This window comes from Scardinius erythrophthalmus, assembly GCF_964197995.2.
Source record: "Scardinius erythrophthalmus genome assembly, chromosome: 24".
Lineage (NCBI taxonomy): Eukaryota > Metazoa > Chordata > Actinopteri > Cypriniformes > Leuciscidae > Scardinius > Scardinius erythrophthalmus.
Window position 1 is genome coordinate 21,653,588 of NC_138244.1, and position 22,511 is coordinate 21,676,098.

The following is a 22,511-nucleotide window of genomic DNA, read 5'->3' on the forward strand; positions in this document are numbered from 1 at the left end:
CCAGCCTTTGATATCAGTTCATTGTCCTGCGGCACCTGACCTCCATCTTTAGGAGCCCCTCTGTTTTTCATCTTTTCAGCTGAGCTCTATAGGCACTCTCACACAGGCTTCTATTCAAGGCTCTACATCCAGCGGCATTGATGGGCCCCTGAATGAAACTAATGCACACCAACAGACACACACACACACACACACACACACACACACACACAAGTCTCCAGATGCAGAAGACATGACGCCATTGAGGAGCAGCCCCCATCTGTCCCCATCTCCGCGCACACACTCACTTATTAGCATCTCAATAAAGGCCCAATGACATCATTGCACACATGCATGCGCACAATGAGGAACACAAAAAACAGCAGGGGGTTTGTGGCTACCTCATCACTCCCGGCGCTTTGTGTCATGCTTGACAGATTAGAAGTGTTAAACCCCGGGACCCTGTATCATTGAATCATTAACTGTTGCCGCTATTACAATTATTGCATTTCTGCCCTAAAGCCATTACAAAAACATAGACGTCACTGCAATAAAAGTAAATTGCTTGGCAAAGTCCAACTGTTTAACTTCTATTTGGTGACATCAGTAGAACGCACACACATAGTAACTCAAATATACTCTTGCATGTGTGCATAACGTTTCACAGGCTGTGAACTATGAACACACACGAAGTAACAGCGTTAATGTACTTAAATCATATAAAGCAACCCAATACATGTCCATTTAAATTTGCTACTACTCTTGGAGATTATCATAGGAGCACTATAGCAATGCTAGGTTAATGTTTTACTTTTTAACATACATTTGTGGTAATAGAAAGACTGAAAAAGGAATTTTAACATCACTCAATTTAAAATATTTAGATAATATATAAACATAGTGCATAATCTCGAATCATACACGTGTTTGTGTTGGCACAGATGGGAAAGCACCATCTGTCCAGGTGACTACAGATGCTACACACCTCTAAGCTTGCGTTCCTTCCTCATCTTACGGACTCTGATTTTGAGCCTCATGTCTGTTCCCTGGATCCCCGGCCAGAAGCAATTCTCCGGAGGGGATATGACCACGTCTAGGGGCATCCGCGCAAACTCAGAATGCACCAACTAGTCCAAACCACAGTCCAAGAACTATACGTCTGCAAGATGCTGGGTAACAAAAAAATGTAAGATCCTAAAAACAACACCTAGGAGGGAAACTCCACAGGAAAGAAACAACTGCATCCCCCTCACAGAAATAAGGGCAGAAGAAGTGTGTGGTCTTTCCTCAGGAGCGCCACGGATCCTTCCTCGATCTCATTCTGTGTGGCAACAACTGAAAGTGGAGCTCGCTATTGTTGTACAGCCTCCGTTCAAGTCTTTCCCCGCCTTCTCTCTCTCTCTCTTTCTCTCTCTCTCTGCGTGACCTTAGAGTGAATGAGCTCATTTGCCGTGAGCATAGTCTGCCCTGTCTCTCTCCTCTCTCGCTTACTTTCACTCTGTCTCCCCCCCCACCTTTTTCTCTCTCTCTCGCTCGCTCTTACTGTGTGTGAGCTGAATCTGGCTCATGAGTAAGGCATGCAACCACATTCCTTACTCACCGAGCAAATATGCAGCCACCTTAGGGGCCCACTCTATGTTTTTCTGAAAATGAAAAAATATAACACCCTCTCAACTGTTTTAGACAGGAACCACCAGACTGCAAGTATACACTTTATATATGTACACTGAGATGCACATTTTAGCTTGATCTTCTCTCTTCACACTCCCTAAATGCATCACATTTACTATAATACAAAATGCACTACATTGTGCAAATTTACATATAGGGGAACAAACTAAAATTATATGCATATTAAATGCATTTACAATTAGTTTTACTCTTATTGAGAGTGAATTTTCTATTTGTCTTCCAAAAATCTTAATTTTACATCTAAAATGCCCCTGTATAGGAACTGGTGTAGCAAAATTAAGGTCACAGGTTCTATTCCCAATAAATGCACATACTGAATGCACAAAGTCTATTAGATAAATGCATCTGGGAAAAGTGTAAATGTAGTTTTATTTCTGAAATAAAAATGTCTAACATTACTACCCATGTGCTGCAAGACGACACCTGCTTAAAACGTGTTAAAGTCGACATAAAACGTAAGTTGCAATAGTCTTTTCTTCCCACTTGAGTGAAGTGGCTTCTCAAACAAGAATAAATGTAGATTGTCGTATGTTATTGCTGTGATCTCATGTGAGGGAGAGGTTGTGAGATTATGAGGGCGCATAAAAAAAATAAAAAAAAGATGTGCATGGATAAATCATTTATAATAAACACTGCAAAATTCCATTAAAAAAAAGAAATGTCATTGCCATGATTTTATGATGGTTTTGATTTTCATGCTGGTTGCAGTGATAACATTGCATGAATTAAATACAATGGCTATTCTAAAGTGCTTTACTGCATGTTTCAAACACATATTTGGTTTAGTAAGATGTGATAGCACATAAAACAACAACTGAAAAGACCAGCTTGGAGCGTAATGAACATCCCGGTCCAGGCTGGTTTTTGCTAGTTAGTTCATTCACAACTGTCTGAAAGTTATTTGTAGTTCTTTGAACAACATGCAAGTCCATCTGTACGGGTGAATATGATGCTCATAAAGGTGCAGTAGGGAGAAGATGTATCAGAATACAACATTACACTGCAGGATCATCTATCAGGTGAAGCAGAGAAGCTACGTCATTTGTGCAGTTTGACTGCAACTCCACTTGCCCGTATGTGGGGCTTAAGGAGTGTTGCCACAATATATTGAATTTATTTATACAAAGCTTTCGGACTCTAACAGAGGATGATGTGTGTGTGGCAAGAGACATTTTTGTGTGAATGCGTGATTGGAGTAGGAAAACTGTTAGTGCTGATAGCTCTTGTTGTCAGAGCACCAGTGACATGTGATACGCGGATACATCAGTCCATGATGTAATGCTTACGGGGCCCCAGCTGTCATGCCTGAGGTGTGAGGTAGCCTCCAGTTGAGCACAACGCCAGCCTCAATCGCTCAGCACTCACATGTGTGCATCAGTCTAAGTGTGTCTAAATCCCCCTGTCTGTGATAAAACAGCGTGAAATTTAGCTGGAGTTTGACATACATATGACATAAATGGATCCCAATGGGGCATCTCTCATTTACGCTCACGATATGGGGCAAAGGAGCTCGAATTCTCACTGCATGATTACGCTTCTAGATATCTTGTGTATACAAGCCATAAGTGAAGTCATGATGAAGTCATGGAAAGAAAGAAACACGACACGCTGACATTACATGCTAGCCATGCGTAGCTATATCATTTTACCGCCACCAAAACAGAGCAGATAGAAGCCATATTACAAAAAAAGCCTCTTCACTGCTGTGGTGTACTACTCTATATTTCATATCGTTTAATCACCATCATCCTTTGTTGGACCCAACTGCTGACATGCTTTAAATCGGGCACACGTGCCGCAACAAATGTGCAATTTTAATTGTAGGTGTCAACTCTGACATATCCCAGCCGTTAGACAGCAGCCCATGTAGGAGTTTCCACACATGACATTTGGGAACGGTATAGCTGAGCTGAGGTCAAGAAACAAAAAAAAGTTGTGTATTTGAACCCTACAAAGTGTGATCTACCATTGGGTTCTTGAGAAAGACACTTCCCACTTCCCAGATTGCATAAGGGTGACTGTTTCTGTATTGTAAATCAAATTGAATTGAAAATTCCTCTTCAGACTTCTTCACTACACACTAAATTTGCCTAACACTGTACTCTGCCATCAAGTATATGAATTTCAGAATGCTGTCTTCTCAAATTGGAACACTACTTTTTGACAACCATTTGGTGTTTCTCCATTTGAACAAAATTACATTTTAAACGTAGCTAATGTGTTGCTGCTAGTTTTAGCATCTTTAGCCCCTCCCCTTCCGCTATGTAGAGAAATCTGCTACTATTGATTGTGGTCCAATATATGGAAAAAAGGTCGGTGCGTGGTCTAAAAGGGTTGTCCCTATTCTCTTAATGAGTAATGGGTTTGTTTTGGGCATAACGTGCAAAATCAGAGTCTTATCTCCCACTCCATCTAAAAGCCAGTTGTGCTCGCGCCATGGCGGATTCGCTATTTACATGGCGGAATTTGCAAGGGGAAAGACTGAACGCCTCTCTAGCGAGGAAACGGATCTGCTCATGCACGAGGATCTGCTCAACACACCTCGTTTTCAGACCAGCGCACAAATGGGCGCAAACGCAGTTGCTTTTTAAACAACGTGGCACAGGGCGTGAAAATGATAACTGCGTCAGGCTGAAACTAGCAAAAAACTCTTGCATCGCACCTGTAGCTGCACCAGGCTGATGATAGAGCCCTTGGTGTTGTAATTACGACTTCCCAACTTGTAAATACGAACTTCAAAGGAGGACTTGAATGCATCATTACTACAAAATGAAAAAGTTGGACACAACACTAGTTTTATTGTAAGTAATGTTACACATCCTCTTACAAGAGGATACAGCTTTTTTGCTGATACTGCTGTGACTCAATGTTTCTATCAATGCCTCCAAATCTCCTAAAACATTCCGAACAAATTGGTTTTTGGGGTGCGGACTGATGGACCCGAGGTTACCCCGTGAGTCAGTCCTAGAGCTCCTCCTGTCCGATTTTAGGGAAAAATCAGGTCCATTGGAGACGTCCAATAGATTTCTTAGGAGCCGAAATAACACCACAGACACAGTTAATCACCATGGGAAAATCTCAGAGTAAAACTGGGAGTTCTGAAATACACCGATACACATGATACACCGGTGTTTTGACAGATGATAAGTTTATCTATGTATCATCTTTTTACTATTTTAATTCATTTTATAACTGGATCATATATCTCTTTTAATTTCTTTTATAACTATTTTAATTTTCCTTGCTTTTACTTTGTGATTATTTTAATTCCTTTCTGTAAATCACTTTGAATTGCCAGTTTATGAAATGTGCTATATAAATAAACTTGCCTTGCCTTGAATAAAAAAAAGCTGATCTATGAGATGATAAAACAGCGTTGCCTGACTCTTATATAAGTTTTCATTTAACACTGTTAAGCACTATTAATGTTAAAAAGACTATGAACCAGATCTCACTCAGTTAAGAACAGACTCGAGGCTTCCAAGTGTAAGGGCTCAACAGGATGCCGTCACTCAGTACTGGGCTGAAACCCAGTGTACAGGTCAAAGGTCAAGTTCATTAATCAAGGTCTGCCATGTTTCAGCTCTGTTACCGACAGCCGAAGGAGGACCCGGTTTAAACCAGTTTTAACACTCTTTTGGAGGCCAGTTACACCAGATTTAAATTTTCAGATGTTTTGCAAGGATGTGTTAACAGCCAAAAGCTTAAAACCATCTTGTGTGATTCATATGGTCGGATGAGGAAATTGATGGTATTAAGCAAGCAATTTGTTCTTCTTATGTCACTGTGACATGTGAGAAAGACAAGGTGTCAGAGAAGATTGGCAAACTTTTGCACTCCTTTCTTTTCCAAAGCTTAACATTAATGTCATAATGTCAGATGTTCAAATATGGAGAGAAAACCAAGACATACAATAGAGAGCAGTTAGGGCCAGACATCAAACTTGTGCAAATCTGCAAGCTTGTAAGTGCAAACTTCCAAAATTATATGCTTGAATGAAGAATTTTAATTTTGGGGTGAACTGTGCCTTTAACATGAGCACTGATGGTCCTCATAGATGGGTGAACATGCATACAACCACACCTTCATATTATATTTATATTTTACCACATTTCATGCATCAACTATTCCCATGTTATCCATTTGTCCTTAGTCGAGAAGAAGGGGTGATTGAGAAACTAGGGTTGATCTATTAATATGGATGGACCCACCCTTCCCCCTTAAAAGACAGAGAAAGAAAGCAATCTAGACCCCCCTATGGAGAACTATGATGTCATCGGGCCACATGTAAACCAGGATAGAGGTCTCCAGAGAGGGTTACACAACTGGGAGGATGTGCTTCGTGAGAGTGGGAAGGAAAGGGGGAGATGGAGAGCCTGAGAGAAAGAGAGATAAATGAGAGGGAGTATTAATGATTCCAATAAGACAGAGGAATTACGACAAAGCCCACATTCTTTACACAGGGGCTTCAAGCTCTGCTGGAAATCCAAATTTAGCCGAGGATGGAATGGAAGGACTTTGGGCCTCTATCAGGAAATGAGTGCTGGGTTGCGTCACTTGTTTGTGTATGTGCATGTCCTGTGTTCTGCAAACTTTTCCTGGAATTCATTTCATTCTTCAAGAGCCAAAAAAACCTTTGGACTTTTGGAAGGCATTATAACTAGAAGTGTCGATTTAGAACTAGAACACATGTTCCTGTCAGTTTAAACATTCAAGCTATTTTAAACCATTTGTGAAAAAATGTTTGAGCGCATGAAGACGCGAAAGAGAACTCAATTCAGACAGCACATGCAGTTTTCTGTCTTCGCACACACACAGAGCCACGCACACGAACACCAAATTCCATTCTCTTACGTGACTATTTGTGCTTGAACGTAGACTTGCACACAAAATTATGTCAAAATGCCCGTCTCAAAACACAGTCGCTTATGGCTTACATGAACGCAAACAATTGAGAAAGAAAATGGATGTGTATTATTATATTGGATCCGTGCATTTGGTCTTAAAGTGACAGTAGCCTAATAAAACTGCTACTGTCTGAGTTATTAATCTTAGTCAAACAACAAAATACAAAAAGAAAATCACTTTTGTAGCTTTAACAAAGATTAATTATATTTAACTTATAAAGTGAAGACTATGCAGTGCTATTTTACATTTGATTATTCCTTATTTGTACCTAAATACTGTTAGACTTACCTGAAAAGGCAGTTTATTTAATGTGTATCTTTATCTATGCTTGTAAGTTATTTATTATTTTCTATGCAGATTCATCCCCTACAAAATCACCCAATCATCCTAAAATGATTCATTCTGTCCAAATAGAGCTATTCAATTCATCTGGTGATTTTTTTTTTATATCGCAATATATTATCACAGAAAAACAAAATATCGCAATGTCAGTTTATTCCAATATCGTGCAGCCCTAAGCTCATTTTAAGATAAATTACAGCAACAAAATGATCCAGAGAATTTACTGAAACTAAGCAGCTAAGCAGCACATAACGCCAGAAATTTCCATGACACTTCAAACACAAGCTAAATAACCTAAATTATTTGGCAGATGCTTTTTCCAAAGCGACTTACATTGCATTCAATGTATATATTTTATCAGTTCTTGATTTCCTTGGGAATCAAACCCACACTGAAAAAAGAAATGGCGTTTTGAAAAATGGAGTGAAACAACTTTCACTGGGAAATTGGTAGTACATTTCACAAATAATTACAAAGAAACCGCAAGTAACACAATGAATTAAATGTGAAAATAGACTGAAATAGCATTTTCTTGTTACAAGAGTTACATAAACCATTTTTACTTTCACTTGGCCCGTCTTGAATTAAATATGCTGGTGCTTGGAGGTTAGCCAATTATAACAAGTCATTTACATATAGAAATCTTTAAGGTACAGAAGCAAAAACTTTTTCATTTGAGAGAGGGTGTACAAATTAAATTATGCCCATTTTAATGCAAGAAAGCAACGCTAACAGTATAAAAGGGGGGAAATAAAATGCAAGTGTTAAATATGTCCCTCTGGTTCTGTAAGCTGGACATAGAGTGGAAAAGTTTTCCTCCGTTTAATTAAGTGCAATGAACTTTTTTATTTTTTGTGGGAAATGTGGATGATAGGTAGAATCCAGAAAAGAGAAGTGGGTGTGGGTAAACCGAGGGAGAAAAAGAGGGAAAAAAGAGGGAGACGGTAGCAGAGAGGAGAAGAGAAGTAGTCCATGTCATGCTGAAAGTATTTGGCACTGGTCGGCCCGCTGACATTTCTTCATTTCTTCAGCTTGTTTCTCAGAATTGACATAACACATATAATTTGAGGTCTATGAGAGCACTGAGAAATTAAAGCCAAGTTTACAGTGGGCCATATGTAGGACAAATGCTACTCATTTCTTCATACCGCAAAGTGGTGTATGTGCATGTCGAGGGTACAGGGTGGAGACTGAAAGGTCATCTTTTTGACCTTTGCGAATCTGTGGCGTGTGCATGTGTGCCTGTTCAAGTAGGCGACTGGCGCCAGATGTGATGACCACAGGAGCCTGAACTAAAAATAAAGACATGCTCTAATCAGAAAGACATACAGCGAGAGAAAGACTTGAGTGTACGTGTGTGTTTGTTGAAAATAACAGAGCACCAAGATCGTCCCTCGAGAGCTTACCTCATCCTAATGGCAACAGTGGCTCTTTTTTAATTGAAACATTGATCCCCGTGCTGCCCTGGGACGATAATGGACACGGCTTACATCGACAGAGGAAGTCATCCAGCTAGTACAGGACAATGTTTTAGATGTTAACCTTCTAAACTCATTCAAGATTTGTTTTATGATATGTCTTATTATGACTAGGATTGAAATGTTCACATTATGTTGCTTTGATCACTATTCCTCATGTAAGACACATCGTCTTTAAGCATCAGACAATTAAATTATTCGTAAGAAAATGTGGTATTTGTTTGAGCAAATGAGTGGTGCTTGCTCGTGCAAAACTCGCCGCCTGGGTGGTTTCAGGGGAAATGCTTTGTGGTTGGTAGGGTGTTTTGGGTGGTTTCTAGGTGATTTCTACTGGCCAAAATCATAAAAAGCCCATCCCAAAGTCTATAATATTCTTGTCTCTAGATATGACTTGGGTCAAGTGCACGTTTTGGGATTTTCTTTGCACATTTCATCCACCAGGCAAAAATTCAAAAAGTAATAGCACACTTTTCCTTGATAGGCTGCACAATTTTTAGCCTTCATTTAAATTTCTTGTTTCTACATTTATATGTAATAACTTCTAAAAGTACAGATGTTGAGCCTTGGTGTTTTTATGGAAAAGGTAAGTTTGAATCTGGCCGACAATCCTTTCAGCCCACTTTTCTTCACAAATTGTCCTTAAAAATATTCATAACATTAACACGTCATGAGCACAATCCTATAAAAAAAATGAAAGAACTCGCATTTATTAAAGTTTTAGCAATTTTTAAAAAAAAATGTTGAAAAAATGTCAACACCCTTCCAGTGGAGGAATTAATGTATGTAAAGTTCCCCTGTGGTAAAAAGTTTTTAATGTTGTTTATATGTCTATATGGTGTTTTTAATACGCTTTAAGACAAACCAAGTGCAAATTCATAAGTCAACACCATTGCTGAGTATTTTCTCCTTAAAAACGCAGTAACCAATCAGGCCAACGTGTGATTGTCAACGAGTGGATCTCTGAGCTGGTGTGAGTGAGTGGAGGCAGGGCTCATTTGCATATTCATAGAACGACATATACTAAATGAGGGAAGGGTGTAGAGTTACATTCATGCTATCCTAAGGCATGAAGACATTTTTTCATAGGAAAAAAAAAACGTTTAAATATGTAATTTTGGTGATCAAAGATGAGTTTTAAAGGATAACATTTTAGACTGCAGGGGGACTTTAACTTTAACTGTATTTATTCTCTTTTCTAGTTTGCTTCCTACTCTAGTTGTCTAAAAAACCTGGCATTGTAGGCTATATTGGCTCTTTGACTAATTGCTTTTGTTCCTGGATAAAAGCGTCTGCTGAATGCATGCATGTAAAAAAACAACAGCTGGATCTCATTTAGGGCCATTTTTGTTAGTGTTTAATTGACACGATTAACTTGACTTCAGAGTTGGAAGATTGACTGTACATTTATGTTTCAAAAATGCATCTTGGAACGCTGAATGTTTAGGCTAAAAATATGACTTGTCTTTCATAATCTTGGCTTACAACAGTTAAAGTCGTGCAAATATAACAGGAACCATTTTTCCAGAGAAGTCTGTCAGACTTTTCCTGTGCTGGTTTAAATCATGAATGCCCTCCTGTCCTTTACCTCAACTGGGCGTAGAAACGGCGGCAAAACTGGAGCTTTGGCTGACCGTGGCGAGTCTGGAGTCTGAGAGAGAACGTAATGTTGAGGGCAGGCTTACAGTGAAAGGATATATTGATATTGTTTTAGAGCGAATGCGTCACCACCTGTTCATTACCTCATTTTGGCGAACACACACAAACACTTCAGCAAGATACGCCCAGTTGCATAATAGAAGCCCGGGAGTTAGACAAAGCTGAATTCAGCTCAAAAAGCAGCTAAATACAAAGGGGGAAGGAACAGCCGCGCTCTGGTCCCTGCCAAGCTAAAACTTTCATCTTCTAATTGAGCATAATTTGCTACTTTCTGCCGAATTCCTCCCACTTTTGCTGCCTTAACTATTGGTGGTACAGAGGACATTTTATTCATCCCTTTTGAGAGGAATTGTGCAGCAGACAATTTTAGAGCATCTGGAGGTTTAAAATATGTCAAGTTAGAAATTTACTCTCTGAAATTATGTTGGTTTCATATGATTTTGAAAAGCTTTTACACTATTTAAAAAATAAAAATAAAATTTTAATTAAAATGTTTTTTCTTTAAGTCATGTGGTAAAAAAAAACATTTACTTGTACATATCTTAATCATTCTCACAAAAGCTTTTAAATCTATTTTCAAGGTAAAAGTATCTTTTATGAACATTTTAATTGTAAAATCATAAATATCATTACGAGTCGCACCACATGACATTTTGCAATATGAACTAAACTTGGCTTGTCATAAAAAGGTTAAAATTGTCTGATATTTTAAAAGACTTATTGACATTGACACAGAGGCCTTGTTTACACCTGGTATTAAGATGGTCGATCGGATCACATGCACATGAGTGAGACAAATTATGTTTACACATGGTGTATAAAATGTGTTTTGCCTACTTTTAACCACTTCTGTCCTAATTTCTTTGATGGGAGGGTCTATGACTGGTTAAATATATGGGCTTTTTCAGATCTTTCGATCTAATGGACGAAATAAGCTCAAGCAATTAACAATCGGCCATTGGCTCTTATTTAGGAGGCGGGACTTATTCCGCCATATTGAGCGTTGCACTTTTCCCCATTCAAAACAATACGAGTGACGCGTCTTCTGTATTTCTATAGTCTTTGTTATACCACATAAACATTTTTATTTTATTTTAATAAGTAGTGAAGCCCCCCAAAGCCATAAATTATGCCAAACTACTGTACTTACATTTTTCTTTTCATGAAGTTCAATTTGTTTCATATTTCTTCGTTATGATATAAGGACAATTGTATCAGACTGTATGTACCACATTAACATTTATTTTAATACCAAAAATAATGAATTAACAGAGCAAAAAATGTGTATGATGTCATTGACCCATGTAATACCTGGAGAAAATGACACACATGCAAATGCATATGTGACCCTGGACCACAAAACCAGTCACATGAGTCAATTTTTGAAACTGAATAAATAAGTTTTCCATTGATGTATGGTTTGTTAGGATAGGACAATATTTGGCCAAGATACAACTATTAGAAAATCTGGAATCTGAGGGTGCAAAAAAAATCTAAACATTGAGAAAATCGCCTTTAAAGTTGTTCTTATATGTTCGCGATTATGCTGCATTCACTCACAAAAATAAATGTTTTATATATTTACGGTAGGAAATTTACAAAATATCTTTATGGAACATGATCTTTACTTAATATCCTAATGATTTTTGGTATAAAAGAAAAATCGACCATTTTGACCCATGCAATGTATTGTTGGCTATTGCCACAAATATACCCGTGCGACTTATGACTGGTTTTGTGATCCAGGGTCACATATAGGTGACCCAGTGGACTTGACGTCCCACCATGCATAGAAAAACAAAGGCAGATGGCGACAGGCTGTCGAGATTGAGAGTGATTGCACATCTGTAGGATACACGCGTGCGTTCTGCAGCACATCCCTGTGGGTAAGGTGTGAAAGCTTCAGGCTGTGAACTCCGCGTGTGTAAATGTGTGTGTCATTCCAATAAGAAGGACAGCGTGGATGAGATGCCTGTGGAGGGAGATGGAAGATCAAATTCAACAACAGCACGCATAACATTTCAGTCCGAGAACCTGTGATCGCCACAGATTAACAGGAAACTGCAGGCCAACTTAACAGGCAACAGACAATCTTTATGACAGTCAAAAGAGCTGGTTCAGACGTGTTAGAATTTCTTCACACTAGGGATGTTCATTTGGGTTTTTTCCCTAACCGACAAATGAAAGTCGTAAACCGATCATTAAAAGTGTGTTAAATTTGAATTAAAATAATTTAAAATTTATAAGTGTCTGTGACCCATTAAAAATAAAAAATAAATTTTTTCATGGGTTTAGTTTTATATGCGCAAATAGCAGCATAAATAACAGAAAATTAGGATTCACACATTGTCATATCACGCATCTGCAGATATTCAGTGAATAGAGAAAAAACTGAATAAAATGATATATATATATATATATATATTTTTTTCTCTATTCACTAAATATCTGCAGATTCTATGAATTTTCTCTATTCACATCGATCTTTGTATGTATATATATATATATATATATATATATATATATATACTGTATATATATATATATATATATATATATAAGGAATAAATAGGCATAATATATTATGATATATTAATATTATTACTTAAATAATTAACAGATTAACAAAACAATAGAAAAAAAACTGTGTGAGAAGTAGAATATGCTGAGTTTTGGATCATTTTTGTGACATGCTACACAAACAAGTTCACAGAAAGGAAACCGAGATGGAGTCTGAGCTAAACCATGCAGTAAGGTAAAGGTAGTTTCGATGTTAAAGTTCACTAAATAAAAACACTTATGCGATTTGGACTTGCACCATGCCATACTTTTCAATAAGCTAAAGGCAGACGACATATTTCACGTTATCCTCCATTTCCATTACTCCATAACCATGGCCATGTATGTAGGCTAGCTTCCAAATTTGCACACTAAACACCTACGGTTTCTTTGCTCTAATGCTTCACAATGCCTGAAATGTCAAACTGTGCCTAAAATGTGCCGAAATTATGGTAGCTTTTCAGATAAAATGTATGGTACATTGATATTTTTCATACAATGCATCTGTAAGGTTCACTTGCCAAGATTTCACAACAGCTGCTAGACAAACTTCTTTAAGAACCACTTAAAAATGGTTTTTTTTATTTTTAAATTTTTTACGTAAAGTGGTAACATTTTGTGAAATCTATTTGGAATGGTATTTTCAAACAATGAAACCATCCCTTGCTTTCTGTTGCATCAGTCTGCATGTGTTTTGAGGGAGTTTCAAAGTTGAATTGTGCATAATCGACACTCTAATCCAGATAGCATTTTTAGTAAAGGAAACTGTGACTGCCTGAGACAGGAAATGGTCATAAACTTCCTGTTCATTTAGAGTCTATCATTTAATCATCACTATTCCGATCATAACACCTGATCTAATCTGCTGCTAAACCAAAAACATTGTTGCATAACTCTTGTTGCATAAGCCCTAGTGTGCAGGCTTTCTCTCTTCATAGGTAACAGTAGAATTATCAATGATCTGAAAAACTCTTCATAGGCCGCAACTCCATTAATGATCACTCATTTGTACAACGGTGCTCCACACTTAAGCCGCAAGCTACTGTGAAAAGTTTTAGGTAAAAATGTCGTAAAGTGAGGATGCTTTCAAAAATAATATCATAAATAGATTTTATTTATCAATTAACTTCTATTAACAAAATCAAATTAATATTTGGTGTGACCGCCCTTTGCGTTTAAACAGCTTTTGTCCTTGGTACACTTGCACATAGTTTTTCAGGTAGCTTTGCAGGTAAGCGTCTTGGAGACGTTGCAACAGTCTCAGTTTTTTCTGTTTCTTCATGTAATCACAGACAGACTCAAATGATAGTGAGATCAAATCTCTATTTTCAGCATACTGGAAGCTTGTTAACACCACAGAATAAAACATTTTAAAAGATAATTGCGACTTTTTATCTCACAATTGCGAGATACAAAGGCCGAATTGCGTGATATAAAGTCACAATTGCGAGTTATAACGTCAGAATTGCGTGTTATAAAAATAAACTCGCAATTCTGAGAAAAAAATCTGAATTGCAAGTTTATTTCTTGAAATTGTGACTTTATATCACACAATTCTGACTATATAACACAATTGGGACTTTATATCACGCAATTCTGACTATATAACACAATTGGGACTTTATATCACGCAATTCTGACTATATAACACAATTGGGACTTTATATCACGCAATTCTGAGATAAAAAGTCAGAATTGTGAGATAAAAAGTCACAACTACCTTTTTTATTTTTTATTCTGTGGCGGAAAAAAGCTGTCAGACTACTTGTGCATACAAAAATCTCACTGGATTATTACAATTAATGGCAAAGGAATGTTTGGAAAGGTAAACTGATATTTCCTACTGACACACTACCGCAAAAGATACAAATAACTGGCTTAAAACCATTTGTTTTTGGTGAAAATACTAACGTGCCTAAGACTTTTTCACAGTATTGTATATGCTAAATGAAAACGAGTCGATACAAAATCCAGATCACATGAAACACACATAAAGTTAATATAATACTGCATGCACTGGACTGAATACATCCAGAAACGTTACATCATCTCCTCTAGAGCTGTCCTTTAATGTTTATCAAAGGCCGCCAAGAGCCATTTGTCATTCAAATTGTCTTAATATGGTCTTAATAAAATAATGACGTCTTCTTTCCTGGCCTCATGCACACAAAGAACTATTTTCAGAGTCTGAAAGTGATAATACAAGCATGAATTCTGAAAAACACTTCATATTTCATGTCCCTAACAGCAATATTCCTATATTTGCAGTGGTTGAGCAAAGCCAGGGTTGTGCTGTTTCAGCTTCAGTGATGGCCGTGTTAAGTTTCCATGTCATGCGTGACACTTCTAATTTAAGGTGGCAGAAGCTTACCGAAAAACACTAAATGGGACTTAAGCTTTAAAAGTGACAGACGCTTCAGCAGAAGCAGCCACATAATCAAAGATTTGCAGAAGTGGTGATATTTCCCCAAATCCTGACTGAAATAAATTTGAGCTTCTTTTCACTGCTGACATATTTGGATCATGCAGCTTAATAATAAGCGAGAGGAAGAAGAAGAAAAAAACATAAGCTTGCTTCACGCAGAGAACTGCCTACTCTGAGGGTTTCTACAGACTCATCACTTTGAGAGACAAACTTTGCTGTGACAGTCGCTATTAACCAAAAATAGTAATTATACGTATTAGGAAGTGTGCAAAGAAGAAAGTGAAAAGAAGTCTGTTTTTGTGAGATGTAAAAACTTTCTGAAGTGTTTACTTAAGGTTTGTTCTGCATATGGCGGTTAACAATCATGCCTTTGGCAACCAACAGCTCCTTTGTGAATTATGACATCATTATTTGATTGACAGCAGGAGATTCCTGTCAGACCAGTGCATAGACATTGTGGAAACACTTAGCATTACATGATCCTTTACTCTTTTCCTCAGAAGTTTGCAGATAAGGATTTGACTAACATACTCAACATAAAAATAAATCAATACAAAATTTGTATGTACTGTACATAAAATTGTTTCATTATTGGTTTAAAAAAGCTAACTTCAACACCTATTTAAAAAAAAAATACTTTCAATTAATCTAATTAATAATAGAGTGCAGCATTGTGACATATTTTTCTTGGCCAACCCGAAGTTCGCATCACCATGGTTCCCTCGACATACACCCAATAGGATTTTTCCATTGGCTTTTGGATTATTGCAGAAAATAAACTCTTTGACCAACAAATGTTTATGATTCCTATATTTTTTGTTCATCATGAAGATCTTCACAAATGAACACAACTTTAATGAAGCCTAAATACAATCACCATAAGTAGAAAGCTAAAGTTAGGCTATGAATGAACTACACCATTTTCACATAACTCTCTTTCAGTCTTTATTAAAAAAAATAATAACAATTCCCTGAAAGTTTGAGTTAGAATGGTTTGCAAGAGTGTAATTATAACACAAAAGAGGCTGTGAAAGCGAACTAGTGAGTAGATGAGTTCCCCCGTTCGGCTGATGACGTTTAATGTCCCAGACAACCTCTATAGTCCCATTTAGCCACTTGTTAGCAACTGCCTTTCAAGATACTTGTATTTCGATACAAGATATTTGATGGCGTAGAATAAAATGTGAAAATATCTTGAGCTTGTGTTCAACACAGACCTTATTTTCAGGTATTTAACCAAAAACCAAAAAAAAAAAAAAAAAAAAAACAATGACAACGGGACGATGGAACAAGAAGTGCTAAAATGCTAACTCTAAGGTTTTGTACAACAAAAATGCAGAGCACTATAATCACAATAAATAAAATGACCAGTATGCATTGTTTAAAGCATAAAAACCGGTAATGGGGGGATTTAGGTGATATTTTGTTGGTGCCTACGCCAAGGAACAATGCAAATGAAAACTCAATTTAAAAACAATGAATGTTTTTACTAGCCAACTACATGGTGCAAAATGAGTACTCGACAACTCGAGTGTGCACATTCCTTAAATGATGACATAACAAAAAATCTGTCAGCACACAACATTAATCATCAAGGCCTCTGATTCATTTGCACAGAAAAAAAAACACTCAGACAAGTTAGAGCCGAAAGGGAAATTAAAAGAGAGAGAGAGAGAGAGAGAGAGAGAGAGAGAGAGAGAGAGAGAGAGAGAGAGAGAGAGAGAGAGAGAGAGAGAGAGAGAGAGAGAGAAACGTGTAAAGGAAATGTGAGGAAATGACAGCATAAAGCAGGAGTGTGTTTGAGAATCTGTGATGTAAGAATCGCCATCTGCTGGTATAAACCAGAACCGATACGTCCCAGTCCCTCTCCTGCAGATCAGACCTCAGTTTCCCAGCGTAAGTCTCAGTAAATGCTGACGTTCTGTACCTGTGAGCAGAGACACCCTGTGGAAGGTGCCGTCCAGCTTGCTCAGGAGGATGTGGACGAAGCTGTCTTTGGAAAGCTGACCGGCGTCCTTTGTGCTTTGATCGTACACCACCACCTCCTGTCTGCGGGCCAGGTCCACCTTGAGTGCACAAACACACAGGAACATATCAGTTAGAAGTCATAGATAGAAGCTGCGCTGTAAACGGGCATCTGACTATTTTCACAATATAGCAAGGCTGCCATGATGACATTATAGCAATTGTAACATACAAAGAAGCTAAAAAATAACATTAATGACACATAATTGATATAATTAGATACAACAATCATATATAAAGTGAATATTGTGAAAATTATTGTTTACATAAACATGTATTAACATATACATACATGCATAAAATTAGACAATGATGAATACTATATGTGTAATTAGAAAATGAATAATATATTAGACAATATTAACTATTTACAATATTTGATATTTATTATTTATAATATTTACAAGCATCTAAGAATTGTGAATATATATTATAAAACACAATATATTATTTAATACAAACACACATACATACATACATATATATATATATATATATATATATATAGATATATATATAGATATATATAGATAGATAGTTAACACAAATATAAATGTGGGTTATTATTAATAACTTTATCGTTAACTATAATTAACATTTAAGTTAATAAAGCTAAAATAATATAAAATATAAATATTAGTTGAAAAACAAAAATTTTACGAACATTTTAAATGTTGCCTTGGCAATAAAACTGAAATAAATTTAAATTGAAGCACTAAAATTATTAAATGGAAATAAATAAAAACTAAAACTGAAATAAAAATAAATTAAACCTAAATAGCAATATTAAAAACAAATAAAACACAAATACTGTTTCCTTGTTCTGTTGACTATATATATATATATATATATATATATAGATATATATAGATATATATAGATAGATAATTTATAGATAGATATATATAGATATATATATATGATAATTTGGATAATTAATAATATATTAGACAATATGAAATATTTACAACTACTTTTTACTTTTAAGAATATTTACTGTAGAGCAGTTAAACAGTATATTAAAATAATATATTATACAAATGATATATCATTAATAATATATATTTACATATATAAAATATATTGATAAGGATGTAGGGTTGTGGAACTGACAATATCATAATGCAATAGATTATATAGCAATTATTACATACAAAATTTATACTAATATGTTTGTCTGAGCGATATACTATAAATATAAACAATATACTATTAATACATCAGACAATTTATTGTGGAACTGACACAAGGGGGAGACAGCATTTTGGCCAGATGTGCATGTTTATTGACCAATTAATCAATCTGTCCGATAAATCGCTCATTCACTGTACTATGACAGTGATTATTAAAGTGCGTTTTTACGAAAGGCCACAGCTTTTTAATGTGCATTAATGTGGAACAGACAAACATGTAAGAATCAAGAGCAAAAATGTGGTATCATTCTATTCCTGTTCCAAATGACATGCATTTCGCATAAAACGTGTCGGCTGCGAGGCTTCAGCGTGTGCACTAGTGCGTTATACCCGAATGGGAGTGCATGCACTTTGTGATGCGCTTATGCGTGTGTGTGGGGGGGGTGTTTGCGATGCAGCAGGAGTGTGAAGCTGTGTGTGGCTGCACGCGAGCCCGGCTGTCTCAATGTTGTCAGGCAGTTTTTGATCACATGACCATCAGCCAGAGCCGCTGCAGAATGACTCACTACTGTACTGGAGCACTACTGGAGAAAACAGAAAGAGAGGAGGGGAGACCGAACGAGGCCAGTGACAGAGGAAGAAGATGAGGAAAGATGGAGGAGCAAAAAAAGAGGGGATGAGAAGAGGAAAGTAATGCAGGAAGGGAAAACACCAACAATATAGACGATTAATAAGAATGCATTTGGTTATTTTGGTCACCACTCCATTGTGATTTCCAATGACTTTAGTCACAAAAAAAGAAAAAGCAATTCAATAAGCCAAGTATGACTACAGAATATGAAGAATTTTCTAATATGAAGTTTTCTATCCATTTGCAATAAACAGGGAATGAAGCTTTCAAACCCTCCAAAATATCATAATGTGGCCCATAAGACTGTGTAAGAAACTTACATTTAAGTTACTATTTATTTCAATTCAATAGTTCAAGCATTCCTCAGCGAGTTCACGAGAAACTTCTTTTTTTTTTAAAAGGACAGAAATGAATGTGGTAACTGGCAACCTGTGGTGGCGAAATACTATTGGGTAAATTGGCAGTGTGCGATATCGCACAGAGCAAAACAAAAACAGACATTCTGACATAGAACGCACATTTCAAAGAAAATAAAACTGGCTGTAGCACTGTTTTTCAGAGAAACGATTATGTGAACTCAGCATGTTTCCTAAATATCTGCAAATTTGCAAAAATATTATGGTATTTTTATGCTTTAGTACAGTCAAAAACTTACATACAGCACCTTTAAGCTTGATGTCGAATAGTCGCTGATCATGGCCTATAGAGGGCGCAACAGGATAAGAAATCTTTGAAGTACACTTTTACGCTCCATTTCCAAACAGTTAAAATGACAAATAAATGCATAATCTGAGTGTGCTCCACAAGATATGTTTGATTATACCATGGACGCTCAAAATTGATCGGATGAATGCACGTTTTAAACAGCTTATGGTAAACGCAAGTTAATCGCCATTCTAAACTAATGCGCAGCTGCCTTGTAACTCACACACATGCAGACAGTAGTTTCGCACATAACGTGCAGATCGCGCACACACAGAAATAGTGCAGTAGTGCAGAAATGTATTGTTAACACTGTTCTGTGATTTATCAATAAAATAGCTTGAAAAGTTCTAGCGTATATTTCTTAGGAACTAAACCCCAGAGCTATTAGTAGAGAGATGCTGCCAGGTAGAAATAATTCACACTCAATCGCTCTCTCACTAATGTGTAATTAATTAATTTAGTATTGATATAAATGCTTTACTGTGCTAAATATCTTTACTGTGCTACTTTATCTGTATCTGATTTAGAATGAGCAGAAATCTGTAAGAAAAATTACGACCCAAAGACAAAAGAACTGGATAAAAATAAGCTGTTGTGTAGGAGCAATAGCTCAACAAATAAGCCTGAACCTCGAGCCGAGACTCGAACGCGGGTTGTCTTGTGCACAGCTATGGCTTATGACATTGCGCTGCCCAAAAGGCAACCCGTGTTTAAGGCTCGGTTCAAGGTTCTGGCTTATTTGTTCATTAATGATGTCATCAGCGACTAGTCAATGTCGACTCACATCACATAAATGTCGACTTAGTCACTTGTCTGACTTGTGAATGAATAATATTTTGAGTCAGGTCTTCACACCAAGAACGATAAACTATAAAGATAACTATAACAATAATTAGCATTCACACCAATGGACGATAATGTTCTGTTTATTATAATTTGTATAATATATATATATATATATATATATATATATATATATATATATATATATATATATATATATATATATTATAAAAAAAAAAATTGTGATTGTGATTCCAATGACATCATTTTTCTGAGTTGTTGTCTTTAAAGTTGTGGTGTGGACTAGACTTCCCTATTCTTACCAAATTAGAACAGTTATTAAAACTTCATAGTTATCGTCCATCAGTTAAATAAACATCAGTTGTCCAGTTCATAAAAAGAAAACACCATTCAAATCCATAGCACAACTAGTGAACCTTGCAAATGCAAAGTGTCTCTAAAAGTAAGTAAGGTGAGAAGGTGTATGTGAAAGAAAACGAAAGCCGGCGTGTGTACACCACAACACCGTCAACTTGGCAAAGTGCCTAAAAGGTGATGTCACCTGCCGAAGGTCGGACTCGGTGGAAGAGTACCAAGCGTTCCCTGCCAGCTCAACTCGGCTGACTGAGAAAGTTAAATAATAGCACCATAGTCCTGGTTTTAAAGGGCCTGGAATATGTTTACACCTATCGTTCTTCATTTACCTTGACCGATTATGCAAGTGAAGCTTAGCTGTTAGATAAGGTATTAAACTGAGGCTATTGATTGACAGGGGATAGTGAGAAACTAGGCCTAAGCCTCCATTCTCTTCGCCCTGCCCGTCTCCCACAGGCCCCTCCCGCTTCGGTACAAGGTGTTCCACCTTAATTGGATGAAAGCTAAATCCAGACATGACATCATCACCTGGGGATTATGGTCTTTTAGAAGCATGGCCTCCCGTGAAGGCCTGCTGAAGCCTGGGTCACCTATAGGGCAAACACGAATGCTGCCACATTTACACATTTGACTTTGTTGTCAACTGCTTTTTTACTTATAAGTCCTTCGGTTCGAGATCAAAATGACAGGCATATTATTAATGTACAAAGTGATGTCCAGTTTTCTCTGAAATTTAAAGTTTATTTTTTATTTTTTAATATCTAATTTTGTGTCAAATTCTAGGTAAAAACATCTCACAGGCCGACAGAGAAAGATTTGACAGCTCATATTTCACACTGGAAAAGTAAGGTCAACTCGAGTGCACTGATATTTATTGCAGTGAGCTGAATATTTAAAATATGAAATGCCATGTATAATGTATATTTTTTAGGCAACGCATAAAATATATTGTCTTATGTATAATATCTATTATTTTAATTATTAATTATTTTGGGGAAAAAATATATATACAATGTGTACTGTATAATGTATAGTATTTTGTTTTTTTATTAAAGATTTAATAAAATAAATATAATGTACTGTATAATATCTATTATTTTAAGAAAATATATAATATACAGTATAATGTATAGTATTTATTATTTTATGCATTTATTATTTTTATGTGATATTTCACTCAGATAAGATTTATAAGATGAAATTGGAACTGTAATATTTAAAATATATATATATGGTAGCACTTTATTTTATAGTCCTGTTCTCCATGTACATACTATGCACTTATTATAGTAATAACAGGGAAATAACTGGGTACTAACCCTGATGCTACCCTTAACCTAAACTTAACCCATGTAGTTACCTTATATTAGCCAGTCCTTTCTAAGCTAAGTACACTAAGTACACGTACAACCAAAAATATAGTTTATTCAGGTATTCCACACATACAGAAATTGACTCAATGCAAATAGTATACAGTACATATTATTGCATACTGAAGGAATATAAAAAATATTATGGTAATTGATATATAAAATATTAGTAGTATATTGGTAGTATGCTATTCAGAGAATAGCCGGATACACCTCGAAAATCCCATCAGTGCTGTGGGGTTGTAATTAGGTACCCACTTATTACTAAACCAAGCAATAGAGATGTTCAGTAATAGTTAGGTGTCATCCACAAAGACGAGCATGTCAAATAGCTACATTCTCCAAGATCCACAGGATGCTCCCAAGGTCACTGCAGAGATCTGTAACATATTCAGATCGTTTGCATGCTGTGACATCAGCAGAATTTAAAAAATGGCACGTTCAATTACT

General features: G+C 36.4%; 1 protein-coding gene across 2 annotated transcripts in view; it reads right to left on the reverse strand.

Annotated features, from left to right (window-relative positions):
• The window catches only part of dusp8a (dual specificity phosphatase 8a), a 45,081-nt gene that overhangs the window by 7,060 nt on the left and 15,510 nt on the right, over nt 1-22,511 (reverse strand). The window contains exon 3 of one of the 2 annotated variants that reach the window (XM_081355787.1): nt 16,967-17,105. In XM_081355787.1, coding sequence (XP_081211913.1) covers nt 16,967-17,105 — 139 coding nt within the window. Of the gene's footprint in view, nt 1-964; nt 1,414-16,966; nt 17,106-22,511 lie in introns of those variants that run through there. The other variant, XM_081355788.1, reaches the window with a different exon arrangement.